Source organism: Stegostoma tigrinum, chromosome 7 (assembly GCF_030684315.1).
Source record: "Stegostoma tigrinum isolate sSteTig4 chromosome 7, sSteTig4.hap1, whole genome shotgun sequence".
NCBI classification, from domain to species: Eukaryota; Metazoa; Chordata; class Chondrichthyes; order Orectolobiformes; family Stegostomatidae; genus Stegostoma; species Stegostoma tigrinum.
Window position 1 is genome coordinate 27,641,051 of NC_081360.1, and position 17,681 is coordinate 27,658,731.

General features: G+C 43.8%; 2 protein-coding genes across 5 annotated transcripts; both read right to left on the minus strand.

The window, feature by feature from the left end:
* Positions 1 to 1,121: 1,121 nt before the first annotated feature.
* LOC132209814 (gamma-crystallin S-1-like) lies at positions 1,122 to 5,219 on the minus strand. Of its 3 annotated transcripts, none has more exons than XM_059647131.1 (3): positions 5,206 to 5,219; positions 4,819 to 5,061; positions 1,122 to 1,397 (listed from the first exon to the last, which is right to left on the minus strand). In XM_059647131.1, exons 1-3 carry the CDS (start codon positions 5,212 to 5,214, stop codon positions 1,122 to 1,124), a joined length of 528 nt encoding a protein of 175 aa, XP_059503114.1. In that variant the 5' UTR covers positions 5,215 to 5,219. The 3 variants fall into 3 exon arrangements, with proteins under 3 accessions (XP_059503114.1, XP_059503116.1, XP_059503115.1); XM_059647133.1 differs by having other exon boundaries at positions 1,122 to 1,387; positions 4,815 to 5,061; XM_059647132.1 differs by having other exon boundaries at positions 1,122 to 1,390; positions 4,815 to 5,061.
* A 4,911-nt stretch (positions 5,220 to 10,130) lies between these two features.
* Positions 10,131 to 13,906, minus strand: LOC132209845 (gamma-crystallin S-1-like). 2 transcript variants are annotated; one of them, XM_059647661.1, is made up of 3 exons: positions 13,793 to 13,906; positions 13,406 to 13,648; positions 10,131 to 10,406 (listed from the first exon to the last, which is right to left on the minus strand). In XM_059647661.1, the coding sequence occupies exons 1-3, from the start codon at positions 13,799 to 13,801 to the stop codon at positions 10,131 to 10,133; spliced, it is 528 nt and encodes a 175-aa protein (XP_059503644.1). In that variant the 5' UTR covers positions 13,802 to 13,906. The 2 variants fall into 2 exon arrangements, with proteins under 2 accessions (XP_059503644.1, XP_059503645.1); XM_059647662.1 differs by having other exon boundaries at positions 13,731 to 13,817.
* Between the last annotated feature and the right edge of the window lie 3,775 nt (positions 13,907 to 17,681).

Below are 17,681 nucleotides of genomic sequence, written 5' to 3' on the forward strand. Positions count from 1 at the left end.
TGTCTCCTGAGGAAGGTTTGAGGTCTGAAAACAGAGGTACAATAGGGTCTGACATCACGAATAAACTGGGGTCTAGGTTCAGTAACACATTCAGGTTTGGTATCAGGAATGTATTGGGATCTAGTGTCAGTGGCATATTGCGGTCAGAGTTCATTTGTGTATCAGGTCTAGCATTAATATTATTTTTAGATCTTTTCTCATGCCTGCAAAAGTGTCTGACATTAGAGGTGCATTGTTATTTAAAATGTTTGATACATTGGGACCCGATTTATTGAGCACTGTAAGCTCGAGGGAGCAGTCTACAAATTACAAACATTAGCCAAAACCAGAGCAAAAGTCCGGAAGTAATCTGAACCGGGTGTTGTTATAAGCAAAACACTGATCAAGTTGTCGTAAGTAGAAGGTACATTAATGGCAGAATCATGGGCAAGTTATTATATCTGGCTTTTATGCAGAAGACTTCTCTCCATAGACAGTTTGAAGAGGGATTGTACAAAATGATCTGTTGATAAAGTACACAGAAAATGTATATACTGGGTCACGAAATTCTGAAAGGCCAGGGACACTTCAATGCATTTGAATAAAGAAGTCTAGGTGCTGTTGAAACCATACTGATATTGATTATTTAACTATTCTTTAGCAATTCTCAGATATATTTACTTTGTAATTTAGATTTTGTTATTATAGTAGATTGCAGGAAAACATAGCAAATGGAACTGCTTGAAAAACATCGGATTTTTTGATGTTTTATTTCTTTGAAAATTACTGTGTTGTGAATGGTGGCATCAAATTGGGAGATTTGATTCTTCAATGTCTGCTGGCTATTCATCTTTATTGTGGTATTTTACAATTTTCAATTATTTTAAAACATTTAATCAATAATTTGACTGCTAAATCATTGTGATGACTTGAATCAATCATGATTGACCGAAGGCATGGCACCAGGAACGGTAATGTCCTGTATTTAATCAAATAACATGCTATTCATAATCTTTGTCATTGAATACTTTCATGAATGACATACATGTACTGGTCTCATCAATTCTACTTTATTTATACTTCAAAATATTTCTGTTACACTGAGAAGTATTTCAGCAAGATAGCCAGATTTTGAATGCCATTTAGAAGTCCCTCATGCGCCTGAAAGATCCGACAGCTGAGCTGTAGCCTCCCCAGTCGGTGTATCTCCTGTATTCACCGGGTCTCATGAAGTACTGCCGCCCCCTGTAGCTGGGATGTTCATAGAAGATCCAGTAACCGTCCATCACGTGGCAGGAGTGGATGTCACGGTAACGGAAACGATCGTAGACAGATGGACAGTCATCTGTGAATTCCATCATCTGTCCTCCAAAGTCCGGCCTCTCGTAAATCCTCATTCTGTAGGAGCCTCCTCGGTACTGCAATAGAATATTTTAATTCATCTTCAATTTACAAGCATGAAAATGCACATCTAGGTATGTAAGCCATTTTTTAAAAAAGATAGAAGTGTAGGCATTCAGATTTAACCCATCTACCACTCAAGAAAGATGGCACACAAAATGGATGTGCATTTTAACTCACGTTCAATGATACACACCTAATCTCTCCGTATTCACAACACTATGACTGCATGTATTCAATACCGCATGATCATGGAACAGGATGCCCATGTGGATTATGAGATAGCAGGAACTGCAGATGCTGGAGACTCTGAGGTAACAAAGTGCGCAGCTGGATGAACACAGCAGTCCAAACAGCATCAGAGGAGCATGAATGCTGACATTTCGGGCTTAGACCATTCTTCAGAAATTGGGAAGGGAAGGGGATTCTGAAATAAATAGGAACAGATGGGTAGGCTGATAGAAGATGAATGAAGGAGAAGATAAGTGGAGAGGAGACAGACAGGTCAAAGAGGTGGGGGTGGAGCCAGTAAAAGTGAGTGTAGGTGGGGAGATATGGAGGGGCTAGGTCAATCCAGGGAAGATGGACAAGTCAAAGAGCTGGAATGAGGTTAGTAGGTTGGAGCTGGGGGTGGGGATTGAGGTGGGCGGAGGGCGTAGGTGGGAGAAAGGACAGGTTGGGGAGGCGGGGACATGGTTGGCTGGTTTTGGAATGTGCTAGGGGGAGGGGAGATTTTGAAGCTTGTGATGTGCACATTGATACAGTTGGGCTGCAGGATTCCAAAGTGAAATATGAAGTGCTGTTCCTGCGACCTTCGGGTGGCATCGTTGTGGCAATGCAGGAGGCCCAGGATGGACATGCCGTCTGAGCAAAGGGTCGGTTACGTGGAACAATCTCTCTTCCATGGCTACACTGGCTATAAACACTACCTCTTCCTCCGTTACATCGATGGCTATATCGGCACCTCCTCGTGCTCCCACGAAGAGCTCGAACAGTTCATCCACTTCAACAACACTTTCCACCCCAACGTTAAGTTCATCCAGACCAACTCTGATACCTCTCTCTCCTTCCTGGAAATCTCTGATTCCATCTCTGGCAACCACCTGGAAACCGATGTCCATTTCAATCCTACCGACTCCCCCACACCGACCTAGAATACACCTCCCCCCACACACCTTCCTGCAAAAATGCCTTCACCTATTCCCAATTCCTTCACATTGAAAGTATCTGCTCCCAGGATGAGGCATTCCACACCCATACATCTCAGATGTCCTTGTTTTTAAAGGAGTGCAACTTCAATGCCTCAGTGGTCGAAAACCCCCTCAACAATGTCGCCCGCAGCTCCTGTAAATCATTCCTCGCACACCTCCCCGCAATAACAACAAAAACACAATCCCCCTGATGCTCACATAACACCACACCAACCTCTGGATCCAACACATCATGCTCCAACACTTCAGCCATCTGCAATCCGACCCCACCACCAAACACAGTTTTCCCTCCCAACCCTTATCTGCTATCCGGAGGGATCACTCTCTCCATGACTCCCTTGTCCATTCTACTCTCCCCTCCAGCCCCACCACACCCAGCATCTTTCCCTGCAACCACAGGAAGTGCTAAATCTGCTCCTACACCTTCCCGCTCATCCCCATCCCAGGCCCCAAGAAGACCTTCCACATCAAGCAGATGTTCACCTGCACATCTGCCAATGTGGGATACTGTATCCACTTTCCAGATGTGGCCTCGCTAAATCGGGGAAAATGTGCAGAGGCTTGGGGACCGCTTTGCAGAACACCTAAGCTCAGTTTGCACTAAACAACTGCACCACCCAGTTGCAAGCCATTTCAGCTCCGCCTCCCATTCTGCAGACAACATGTCCATCTCAGGCCCCCTGCAGTGCCACAACAATGCCACCTGAAGGTTGCAGGAACAGCAACTCATATTCCGCTTGGGAACCGTGCAGCCCAATGGTACCACTGTCGATTTCACAAGCTTCAAAATCTCCCCTTGCCCCATTGCATCCCAAAACCAGCCCAGCTTGACTCCGCCTCCCTAACCTGTCCTTCCTCCCACCTATCCCTTCCTCCCACCTCAAACCCCACTCCCATCTCCTACCTACTAGCCTCATTTCAGTTCCTTGACCTGTCCATCCTCCGTGGACTGACCTATCCCCTCCTTACCTTCCCACCTACACACCTTAATTGGTTCCACCCCCACCTCTTTGACCTGTCTGTCTCCTCTCCACCTATGCTCTCCTCTATCCATCTTCTATCCCCTACCCCTCTCTCCCGATTTATTTTAGAATGCCCCTCACCGCCTCCATTTCTGAAGAAGGGTCTTGGCCCGAAACGCCAGGAGAGCTGCTCTGCTATTTTTATTGTTGAGGCTTGTCACACAAATTAGTGACAGGAGTGAAATACAGGCCTGAGCTTTTGAGTTTTCAGTTCACCTGGCTGGAGGCAGAACCTTTACTCAGTTCTTACAGGAAAAGTTACACCACAGTGGGATTGTTTCAGAGATAGTCCGAACTGCAGATGCTGGAGAATCCGACATAACAAGGTGTACAGCTGGGTGAACACAGCAGGCCAAGTAGCATCATAGGAGCAGGAAAGCTGACCTTAAAGGCCGAGACCTTTCTACATAAAAAGATGGGTCTCCACCCGAAACATGGGCTTTGCTGCTCCTCTGTTGGTGTTTGTCCCGCGTGTTCATCCAGCTCTATGCCTTGTTACCACAATGGGATTGCCAGGCTTGAAGGGAGGGACCTCCAGTGCCATGAACTCCAGCTCCCAGGCTCTATCAAAGGCTGACAATGGCAGTTGAAGGTGTGACATCCACCGGGAAGAGTGTAATGACCTCTGGATGGGGGAATATGGGCCACACCGATGAGATTCAAGGGAAAGATAACAGGAGAGCGCAAAACCCATTCAAAAAACATCACGCTCATACAGAGGACCATATCTCTGTAGCAGGTGAGACCTGAACTCAGGTGTGTTGACACTGTCATTGCACTACAATTTTAGGTTGAGCTGTTTCACTAGCAATCAAGGTAAATCTTAATCCACATTGATCATAAATAGAGATCCCGGTGACCTCTCATAAGGCAGCAGTCTCCATGGAATTATACCGCGTGTCGCGTAGTTACTTGTGGATTAAACCGAGGTGGAAGGAATAGCATTTTATACAAGAAATGATACGATGCCTCATCGTATGCCACATGCAGATTAGAATGTGGCTTTTGATAAAATGTGGGTGAATCATGAAGGCAAGAAAAAGGAACACAATCTGTCCACTATTTAAATCAAGAACTGTAATAATGTTGTTCACAGAAGAATGGAGATGATACCTATACATAGATGATGTATAGCAAATATTATAAGACGTATCAACAAATAATTTCCGTTTAAGCCTGCTATCAGACATTCATTTGTAACTTACTGGTTGATAGGAGCGACATGACCGGACACAGTCATTGAATCCCATCCAGTGCTGATAGTCAGGATATTCTCCCCTGGTCAGAACGTACTGGTATCCCATGTAATTAGATTTCTCATACAGAATCCACCAGTCACTCTCAACACGGATGGAGTTACAGCGGCTGAAGTAAGGGGTCAGGTCGGCACAGTCACTGCTGCACTCATAGTGCCGACCCTGGAAGTTCCTGTCCTCGTAAAAGATGATCTGTGGGAAGCAGGTAAGTTATAGATCAATGCTGTAACAAGATGAGGTAATTATGCAGTTTTAAAAAATATATATACTATACCATGTGTAAATGATCTCTTTCAGTGCTGTACTGATTCAACGAACTGAAAGCATGAAGCTTACCTTTCCCATTTTAAGTTCAGTTAGAAAGCTACTGACTGAATCTGCGTGTGTTTCCTGGTATTTATACTGTTGTCTGAAAGGTCAATGTAAAGAATATATCATTATTCTGATGATTGAGGGCCACGTATGTCAGCAAAAATGAAACAATACTGTTCTCCCATAATATGCAAAAACCATTCCAGAATGCGTGCTTTTAAAATCATGTGAACGCATCTTTTCATTTTGCTTTTACCTCATTTTAATTGCTCCGTTAACAAATTATTCCAGAAAAGAGGCATTGCCGACGCCTCTCGGAGCTGATGGTATCACACTCAATGAAAATGCAGAATGTTCTCTTCTGAATGTGACGAGAAGTCTGTGCTCTTAAAATTGCGTTTCAGTAATTTTTGTATAAGACTCCTTATTTTTTTTGCCCCCAGTGTGATTTGCGTAAGCCTGACTGAATGAACATGGAAATTGTATCGTTTTGGTCTTATCGCAAGCATACCTACTTGTGTCAGTGTGCTGTATACAATGGGGGTTCAAAAACAGACAACTGGATCCAAAGTATACTTTAGAACTGTTGTTTCTGCCCCAGACCCTTCATCATTCCTTACCACAGGCCTGAAACATGGACTTCCCTGCTCCTCTGGTGCTGCCTGACTTGAATGTCTCAATGCTTTCCCGCTGCTATATGCAGGTTTGTTTTTTTTTGTCCTTATCATTGTCAATCTCAACAATTTAGAGATGCGGAATAAGATTTATTTAGGTATTGTTGTCATCCAATATGATGAGCGTCAGAGGTTACATCCACACTGAGGATTGAAGGATGAACACAACTGCCTGACAGCCCATTGGGAGCACCCACACCACATAGGTGGCAATGGATCAAGAATCTGACGTATTACCTACTTGTCAAATGCATTAGGGATGGGCATCAGAATTGTTGTAGCCTACGTTGCCCACATCATGTGATTAAATAAATATGAAAGTGTAAAAAAGTTAAGGAGAAAATTAAAAAGAAGAAATAACTTGCTACCAGACACAGAAACCAAGGCTTGCCAAAAGCACTCACATGCTTCCAGCAGTGAGGTCAGCAAAAGAGGTAGCGTTTTCCAAGAACTGAATGGCAACATTCAAATTACATTTATCTTCCAAAACTGCGCAGGGCAGAGGTGAGCTCTTGAGCGGACTCTGTTCACACCACCAATATAGTTGTGAATTGTTCAAAACCATACGATTGCATCCAAATTATATTTTAGTGATGTTTTAGTTTCCCTAGACCCTTCATCATTCCTCACCATGACCAGGCCTGAAACATGGGCTTCCCTGCTCCTCTGATGCTGCCTGACCTGTTGTGTTCCTCCAGCCCCACACTGACTCCAGCATCTGCAGTTCTTGCCATCTCCTAAAAATGAAGTAGAATACCTTGACACAGTCAAGGTATGAATCAAAACCCATGGACGACATGTGGCAAGAAAGGGAGAGCAGTGTTATGCAGATATTGAAAGGCTATACCAACATGAATGGTAGTTCAGTCAGATGTACTGGGAACACAGATTAGTATCAGGCTTCACATCAGCAAACAGTTAGATGGAGAGGTGACTCTGCTATTCACCTACCTATTATTAACTCAAGGTGACTTTCATTGGGATTGGTCCCTTGGGGCACGAAAGAGATTTAGCACACTGTTGTCTAAAAATCACTTCTCTACCTCTGTATCTCTCCTCAAAGGTTCCACACTCATCCCAACTTCTGTCTTGCCAGAGGTAGAGATTCTTGGAACTCTGACGTTCTTCTGGGGTACTTGGTGTCATACGTGAACCCAATTACGCTCTCGGCCAAATGATGTACGCCAAGAGTTGGCCTGAACAGTTCCTGTCTGGACAGGACCAGTGTACAGCCCAGACATGACGCACATGGAAAACTGATGTGGTAAGGATCTTATGGCCTTGTCTGGCCCAGTGGAAGATGGTGTTGCATTGCAGAAACACAGGACAGTACAACCTAGTGTTCTGACTGCCAAGTCCAGTCATAGAGCTGCAACAGTGTCCCTCTCTCATTTGCTTGGCATTCCGTGGAAGATATGTGACTGTGACCATACTGTATCTTTACTGCATCTTGACAGCACCTACTGTGGGAATCTTCACAGTATGGGATACCATCACTTCCACTGCAGGCTGATGCTGGTCCTGTCCTCGTGGTCACTTGCCTTTGTCATTCATTTGTCCAACAGATCTTGTTGCAGCAGCCACGAGGATGACCACAGCTTCAGTGTTGTGCCCAAGGAGAGGGTTCCCGTGAGCCTACACAGGCAATATCATAAACAGTGAAGTTCCTTATACATATGATCATTTGGCAGTGGCAGTGACATCAAATATTATCTGGAAAGAATTGACCTACAACTGGGACATGGAGTCCCCCAGCAAGCAGGCCAGCCGGCTGCCTCGACATGGACTTTTTGTTGCCCTGATCCAGCTGTCTGTTAGTAAAATCTTTCCACATATCACAGGGTACAGTAATCATCGATACTGCGAGGCTGAGTTAATGACTCTCTTTATGAAGCACAACTGCATTTTTCCTTCTATTCCCAACCAGAAGAAGCTTTCTTCCTTTGTGTCAGTGCTAAATGGCAAGACAATGTAGAGGGCATAAATTGGGGCGCACAGATGGGCGCAGAACTGTACAGCACACGAATTGACCTTTCAGCGGACAATATTATGTTAAACGTAACACCAAATTCAATGAAACCCTTGTGCCTGCCTTTAGTCCATATCCCTGCATTCCTTGCAAACTCATGTACTCATCTAAAACTCTCCTAAACAGCTCTGTTTTGTATGACTCCACCAGACGCAGAACATCCCAGACTCCTACCATTCCAATGTCTAAAAAACGCATCCCTCTTATCTCCTTTGAACGTTTTCCCTGTAACCTTAAAGGCATCCCCCCTAATTTTAGATATTTCAACTCTTGGATAAATATTCTGTGCATTTCATAAATTTATAGCCCTCGATCAAGTCTCCCTTCAGCCTTCGCCTCTCCAGAGCAAACAACCTGAGTTTTTTATGATGAAGCTTCACTGGACCCGAAACATTAACTCTGATGTTCTTTTCACGGATGCTGCCAGAACTGCTGAGTTTTTCCAGCAAGTTGTGCTTTAGTTCCAAGTTTTTCTTGCTTCTCCTTACAGCTCATTTCATCTCATTTAGGCAGCACCCTGGTAAACCTTTTCTTCAGCATCTTCAACACCTCGACATCCTTCCTGTCATGTAACGGCCAGAACTGAGCACAATACTCTAAGTGTGGCCTAACCAAAATCTTGTAAAATATAATATCCTGACTGTTGTATTCAATTCACCAACCAATACAGGGAAGCATTCCATACACATTCTTTACTATGATATATACTTGCATGTTTACTTTTAGGAAGTTATGGACTTGAACCTCAAGATCCCTCTGTAGTTCAATGTTATTCAGGCTCCTGTATTAACTATACTTTTCCTTAACATTTGATTTCCCAAAGTTTAGCACGTCACACTTCCGGGATTAATCTTGATCTGCCCTTTCTCTGCCCATATCTGCTGCTGATATATATCTTACTGTACTCTTTGATATCCTTCAACATTATCCACAACTCTAACAATCTTTGTATCATTTGCAAGCTTACTAACCACCCATCTATATTTTCATCCAAGTCATTTATATAAATCATAAACAGAAGCAGTCCCGATACTGATGCTTGTGGAATACAACTTGTCATGGACCTGCAGCAAGAAAACCACCCCTCCCCTCTACTGAATGAGGATTTATCAATGTTAAATTTTTATCAGCATCTGCAGTGCTTTTGTCTTCAGAGGAAAGTTTGAAGTTTGAAAACAGAGGCACAATGCAGTCTGACATCACGAATACACTGGACGCTAGGTTCAGTAACACATTCGGTTTTGGTATTGGGATCTAGCGTCAGTGGTACATTGAGGTCAGAGTTCATTTGTATATCAGGTCTCGCATTAATGTTATTTTTAGATCTTTTCTCATGCCTGCATTAGTGTCTGACATGAGAGGTGCATTGCTATTTGACATGTTTGATACTTTGGGACCCGATTTATTGAGAACTGTAAGTTCGAGGGAGCAGTCTACAAATTACGAACATTAGCCAAAACCAGAGCAAAAGTCCGGAAGTAATCTGAACCGGGTGTTGTTATAAGCAAAACACTGATCAAGTTGTCGAAAGTAGAAGGTACATTAATGGCAGAATCATGGGCAAGTTATTATATCTGGCTTTTATGCAGAAGACTTCTCTCCATAGACAGTTTGAAGAGGGATTGTACAAAATGATCTGTTGATAAAGTACACGGCAAATGTATATACTGGGTCACGAAATTCTGAAAGGCCAGGGACACTTCAATGCATTTGAATAAAGAAGTCTAGGTGCTGTTGAAACCATACTGATATTGATTATTTAACTATTCTTTCGCAATTCTCAGATATATTTACTTTGTAATTTAGATTTTGTTATTATAGTAGATTGCAGGAAAACATAGAAAATGGAACTGCTTGAAAAACATCGGATTTTTTGATGTTTTATTTCTTTGAAAATTACTGTGTTGTGAATGGTGGGATCAAATTGGGAGATTTGATTCTACAATGTCTGCTGGCTGTTCATCTTTATTGTGGTATTTTACAGTTTTCAATTTTTTAAAACATTTAATCAATAATTTGACTGCTAAATCATTGTGATGACTTGAATCAATCATGATTGACCGAAGGCATGGCACCAAGAACGGTAATGTCCTGTATTTATTCAAATAACATGCAATTCCTAATCTTTGTCGTTGAATACTTTCATGAATGACATACAAGTACTGGTCTCATCAATTCTACTTTATTTACACTTCAGCATATTTCAGTTACACTCAGAGCTATCTCAGCAAGATTTTGAATGCCATTTAGAAGTCCCTCATGCGCCTGAAAGATCCGACAGCTGAGCTGTAGCCTCCCCAGTCAGTGTATCTCCTGTATTCACCGGGTCTCATGAAGTACTGCCGCCCTCTGTAGCTGGGATGTTCAAAGAAGATCCAGTAACCGTCCATCACGTGGCAGGAGTGGATGTCACGGTAACGGAAACGATCGTAGACAGATGGACAGTCTTCCATGAATTCCATCATCTGTCCTCCAAAGTCAGGCCTCTCGTAAATCTTCATTCTGTAGGCGCCTCCTCGGTACTGGAATAAAGATTTTAATTCATTTTCAAGTTACAGGCATGAAAATGCGCATCTATAATGTAAGCCATTAAAAAAAAGCTACAAGTGTAGGCATTCAGATTTAACCCATCTACCACTCAAGAAAGATGGCACAAAAAAATGGATGTGCATTTCAACTCATGTTCAATGATATATATACACCTAATCTCTCCGTATTCACAACATTTTGTGACGACTGCACGTATTCAATACCGAATGATCATGGAACAGAAATGCCCATGTGGATTATGAGATAGCAGGAACTGCAGATGCTGGAGACTCTGAGATAACGAGGTGTAGAGCTGGGGAGGGGAGATTTTGAAGCTTGTGAAGTCCACGTTGATACAATTGGGCTGCAGTGTTCCCAAGTGAAATATGAAGTGCTGTTTCTGCGACCTTCAGGTGGTATCGTTGTGGCACTGCAGGAGGCCCAGTGTGGACATGTCGCCTGAGGAATGGCTAGGTTATGTGGAACAGTCTCTCTTCCACAGCTACACTGGCGCTAAACCCTACCTCCTCCTCCGTTACATCGATGGCTGTATCGGCGCCGCTTCGTACTCCCACGAAGCCCTCGAACAGTTCATCCACTTCACCAACACCTTCCACCCCAACCTTAAGTTCATCCAGACCAACTCTGATACCTCTCTCTCCTTCCTGGAAATCTCTGATTCCATCTCTGGCAACCACCTAGAAACCGATATCCATTTCAATCCTACCGACTCCCCCACACCTACCTAGAATACATCTCCCCCAACACACCTTCCTGCAAAAATGCCATCACCTATTCCCAATTCCTTTGCATCGAACACATCTGCTCACAGGATGAGGCATTCCACTCCCATACATCTCAAATGTCCTCACTTTTCAAGGAGCACAACTCCCCCCCCCCCCCCCAGTGGTCGAGAATGCCCTCAACCGTGTCGCGCACATTTCCTGTATATCATCCCTCACACCACTCCCTGCAATAACAACCAAAACAGAATCCACCTTGTCCTCACTTCCACCATCTGAAATCTGACCCTACCACCGAAGACATTTTTCCCTCCCCACCCTCATCTGCTATCCGGAGGTTCACCCTCTCCATGACTGCCTTGTCCATTCCACACTCCCCTCCAGCCCCACCACACCTAGCAATTTTCCCTGCAACCACAGGAAGTGCGAAATCTGCCCCTATACTTCCCCCCTCATCCCCATCCCAGGCCCCAGGAAGACCTTCCACATCAAGCAGATGTTCATCTGCACATCTGCTCATGTGGTATACTGTATCCACTGTTCCAGATGGGTGCTCTCTACATCGGGGAAACCATGCAGAGGCCTGGGGACCGCTTTGCAGAACACCTACGCTCAGTTCACACTAAACAACCGCACCTCCCAGCTGCAAACCATTTCAACTCCCCCTCCAATTCCTCAGACAACATGTCCATCCTGGGCCTCTTGCAGTGCCAGATCAATGCCACCTGAAGGCTCCAGCACAACACCTCATACTTTGATTGGGAACCCTGCAGCTCAATGGTATCAATGTGGATTTCACAAGCTTCAATATCTCACCTCCCCCTACAACATCCCAAAACCAGCCCAGCTTGTCCCCGCCTCCCTAACCTGTCCTTCCTCCCACCTATCCCTTCCTCCCACCTCAACCCCCAAACCCATGTCCTACCTAATTGTCTCATCCCGCTCCTTGATCTGTCCATCCTCCCTAGACTGACATCCCCTCCCTAACTCCCCACCTACACTCACCTTTACTAGTTCCATTCCCATCTCTTTGACCTGTCTGTCTCCTCTCCACATATCTTCTCCTCTATCCATCTTCTATCCGCCTACCCCTCTCTCCATATTTACTTCAGATTCCCCCTCATCTACCCCGTTTCTGAAGAAGGGTCTAGGCCTAAAAACGTCAGGAGAGCTGCTCTGCTTTTTTTTATTTTTGAGTGTTGTCACACAAATTAGTGACAGGAAGAAATACAGGCCTGAGCTGTTGAGTTTTCAGTTCACCTGGCTGGAGGCAGAACCTTTACTCAGTTCTTACAGGAAAAGTTACACCACAGTGGGATTGTTTCAGAGATAGTCCGAACTGCAGATGCTGGAGAATCCGACATAACAAGGTGTACAGCTGGGTGAACACAGCAGGCCAAGTAGCATCATAGGAGCAGGAAAGCTGACCTTAAAGGCCGAGACCTTTCTACATAAAAAGATGGGTCTCCACCCGAAACATGGGCTTTGCTGCTCCTCTGTTGGTGTTTGGCCCGCGTGTTCATCCAGCTCTATGCCTTGTTACCACAATGGGATTGCCAGGCTTGAAGGGAGGGACCTCCAGTGCCATGAACTCCAGCTCCCAGGCTCAATCAAAGGCTGACAATGGCAGTTGAAGGTGTGACATCCACCGGGAAGAGTGTAATGACCTCTGGATGGGGGAATATGGGCCACACCGATGAGATTCAAGGGAAAGATAACAGGAGAGCGCAAAACCCATTCAAAAAACATCACGCTCATACAGAGGACCATATCTCTGTAGCAGGTGAGACCTGAACTCAGGTGTGTTGACACTGTCATTGCACTACAATTTTAGGTTGAGCTGTTTCACTAGCAATCAAGGTAAATCTTAATCCACATTGATCATAAATAGAGATCCCGGTGACCTCTCATAAGGCAGCAGTCTCCATGGAATTATACCGCGTGTCGCGTAGTTACTTGTGGATTAAACCGAGGTGGAAGGAATAGCATTTTATGCAAGAAATGATACGATGCCTCATCGTATGCCACATGCAGATTAGAATGTGGCTTTTGATAAAATGTGGGTGAATCATGAAGGCAAGAAAAAGGAACACAATCTGTCCACTATTTAAATCAAGAACTGTAATAATGTTGTTCACAGAAGAATGGAGATGATACCTATACATAGATGATGTATAGCAAATATTATAAGACGTATCAACAAATAATTTCCGTTTAAGCCTGCTATCAGACATTCATTTGTAACTTACTGGTTGATAGGAGCGACATGACCGGACACAGTCATTGAATCCCATCCAGTGCTGATAGTCAGGATATTCTCCCCTGGTCAGAACGTACTGGTGTCCCATGTAATTAGGTTTCTCGTACAGAACCCACCAGTCACTCTCAACACGGATGGAGTTACAGCGGCTGAAGTAAGGGGTCAGGTCGGCACAGTCACTGCTGCACTCATAGTGCCGACCCTGGAAGTTCCTGTCCTCGTAAAAGATGATCTGTGGGAAGCAGGTAAGTTATAGATCAATGCTGTAACAAGATGAGGTAATTATGCAGTTTTAAAAAATATATATACTATACCATGTGTAAATGATCTCTTTCAGTGCTGTACTGATTCAACGAACTGAAAGCATGAAGCTTACCTTTCCCATTTTAAGTTCAGTTAGAAAGCTACTGACTGAATCTGCGTGTGTTTCCTGGTATTTATACTGTTGTCTGAAAGGTCAATGTAAAGAATATATCATTATTCTGATGATTGAAGGCCACGTATGTCAGCAAAAATGAAACAATACTGTTCTCCCATAATATGCAAAAACCATTCCAGAATGCGTGCTTTTAAAATCATGTGAACGCCTCTTTTCATTTTGCTTTTACCTCATTTTAATTGCTCGGTTAACAAATTATTCCAGAAAAGAGGCATTGCCGACGCCTCTCGGAGCTGATGGTATCACACGCAATGAAAATGCAGAATGTTCTCTTCTGAATGTGACGAGAAGTCTGTGCTCTTAAAATTGCGTTTCAGTAATTTTTGTATAAGACTCCTTATTTTTTTTGCCCCCAGTGTGATTTGCGTAAGCCTGACTGAATGAACATGGAAATTGTATCGTTTTGGTCTTATCGCAAGCATACCTACTTGTGTCAGTGTGCTGTATACAATGGGGGTTCAAAAACAGACAACTGGATCCAAAGTATACTTTAGAACTGTTGTTTCTGCCCCAGACCCTTCATCATTCCTCACCACAGGCCTGAAACATGGACTTCCCTGCTCCTCTGGTGCTGCCTGACTTGAATGTCTCAATGCTTTCCCGCTGCTATATGCAGGTTTGTTTTTTTTTGTCCTTATCATTGTCAATCTCAACAATTTAGAGATGCGGAATAAGATTTATTTAGGTATTGTTGTCATCCAATATGATGAGCGTCAGAGGTTACATCCACACTGAGGATTGAAGGATGAACACAACTGCCTGACAGCCCATTGGGAGCACCCACACCACATAGGTGGCAATGGATCAAGAATCTGACGTATTACCTACTTGTCAAATGCATTAGGGATGGGCATCAGAATTGTTGTAGCCTACGTTGCCCACATCATGTGATTAAATAAATATGAAAGTGTAAAAAAGTTAAGGAGAAAATTAAAAAGAAGAAATAACTTGCTACCAGACACAGAAACCAAGGCTTGCCAAAAGCACTCACATGCTTCCAGCAGTGAGGTCAGCAAAAGAGGTAGCGTTTTCCAAGAACTGAATGGCAACATTCAAATTACATTTATCTTCCAAAACTGCGCAGGGCAGAGGTGAGCTCTTGAGCGGACTCTGTTCACACCACCAATATAGTTGTGAATTGTTCAAAACCATACGATTGCATCCAAATTATATTTTAGTGATGTTTTAGTTTCCCTAGACCCTTCATCATTCCTCACCATGACCAGGCCTGAAACATGGGCTTCCCTGCTCCTCTGATGCTGCCTGACCTGTTGTGTTCCTCCAGCCCCACACTGACTCCAGCATCTGCAGTTCTTGCCATCTCCTAAAAATGAAGTAGAATACCTTGACACAGTCAAGGTATGAATCAAAACCCATGGACGACATGTGGCAAGAAAGGGAGAGCAGTGTTATGCAGATATTGAAAGGCTATACCAACATGAATGGTAGTTCAGTCAGATGTACTGGGAACACAGATTAGTATCAGGCTTCACATCAGCAAACAGTTAGATGGAGAGGTGACTCTGCTATTCACCTACCTATTATTAACTCAAGGTGACTTTCATTGGGATTGGTCCCTTGGGGCACGAAAGAGATTTAGCACACTGTTGTCTAAAAATCACTTCTCTACCTCTGTATCTCTCCTCGAAGGTTCCACACTCATCCCAACTTCTGTCTTGCCAGAGGTAGAGATTCTTGGAACTCTGACGTTCTTCTGGGGTACTTGGTGTCATACGTGAACCCAATTACGCTCTCGGCCAAATGATGTACGCCAAGAGTTGGCCTGAACAGTTCCTGTCTGGACAGGACCAGTGTACAGCCCAGACATGACGCACATGGAAAACTGATGTGGTAAGGATCTTATGGCCTTGTCTGGCCCAGTGGAAGATGGTGTTGCATTGCAGAAACACAGGACAGTACAACCTAGTGTTCTGACTGCCAAGTCCAGTCATAGAGCTGCAACAGTGTCCCTCTCTCATTTGCTTGGCATTCCGTGGAAGATATGTGACTGTGACCATACTGTATCTTTACTGCATCTTGACAGCACCTACTGTGGGAATCTTCACAGTATGGGATACCATCACTTCCACTGCAGGCTGATGCTGGTCCTGTCCTCGTGGTCACTTGCCATTGTCATTCATTTGTCCAACAGATCTTGTTGCAGCAGCCACGAGGATGACCACAGCTTCAGTGTTGTGCCCAAGGAGAGGGTTCCCGTGAGCCTACACAGGCAATATCATAAACAGTGAAGTTCCTTATACATATGATCATTTGGCAGTGGCAGTGACATCAAATATTATCTGGAAAGAATTGACCTACAACTGGGACATGGAGTCCCCCAGCAAGCAGGCCAGCCGGCTGCCTCGACATGGACTTTTTGTTGCCCTGATCCAGCTGTCTGTTAGTAAAATCTTTCCACATATCACAGGGTACAGTAATCATCGATACTGCGAGGCTGAGTTAATGACTCTCTTTATGAAGCACAACTGCATTTTTCCTTCTATTCCCAACCAGAAGAAGCTTTCTTCCTTTGTGTCAGTGCTAAATGGCAAGACAATGTAGAGGGCATAAATTGGGGCGCACAGATGGGCGCAGAACTGTACAGCACACGAATTGACCTTTCAGCGGACAATATTATGTTAAACGTAACACCAAATTCAATGAAACCCTTGTGCCTGCCTTTAGTCCATATCCCTGCATTCCTTGCAAACTCATGTACTCATCTAAAACTCTCCTAAACAGCTCTGTTTTGTATGACTCCACCAGACGCAGAACATCCCAGACTCCTACCATTCCAATGTCTAAAAAACGCATCCCTCTTATCTCCTTTGAACGTTTTCCCTGTAACCTTAAAGGCATCCCCCCTAATTTTAGATATTTCAACTCTTGGATAAATATTCTGTGCATTTCATAAATTTATAGCCCTCGATCAAGTCTCCCTTCAGCCTTCGCCTCTCCAGAGCAAACAACCTGAGTTTTTTATGATGAAGCTTCACTGGACCCGAAACATTAACTCTGATGTTCTTTTCACGGATGCTGCCAGAACTGCTGAGTTTTTCCAGCAAGTTGTGCTTTAGTTCCAAGTTTTTCTTGCTTCTCCTTACAGCTCATTTCATCTCATTTAGGCAGCACCCTGGTAAACCTTTTCTTCAGCATCTTCAACACCTCGACATCCTTCCTGTCATGTAACGGCCAGAACTGAGCACAATACTCTAAGTGTGGCCTAACCAAAATCTTGTAAAATATAATATCCTGACTGTTGTATTCAATTCACCAACCAATACAGGGAAGCATTCCATACACATTCTTTACTATGATATATACTTGCATGTTTACTTTTAGGAAGTTGTGGACTTGAACCTCAAGATCCCTCTGTAGTTCAATGTTATTCAGGCTCCTGTATTAACTATACTTTTCCTTAACATTTGATTTCCCAAAGTTTAGCACGTCACACTTCCGGGATTAATCTTGATCTGCCCTTTCTCTGCCCATATCTGCTGCTGATATATATCTTACTGTACTCTTTGATATCCTTCAACATTATCCACAACTCTAACAATCTTTGTATCATTTGCAAGCTTACTAACCACCCATCTATATTTTCATCCAAGTCATTTATATAAATCATAAACAGAAGCAGTCCCGATACTGATGCTTGTGGAATACAACTTGTCATGGATCTGCAGCAAGAAAACCACCCCTCCCCTCTACTGAATGAGGATTTATCAATGTTAAATTTTTATCAGCATCTGCAGTGCTTTTGTCTTCAGAGGAAAGTTTGAAGTTTGAAAACAGAGGCACAATGCAGTCTGACATCACGAATACA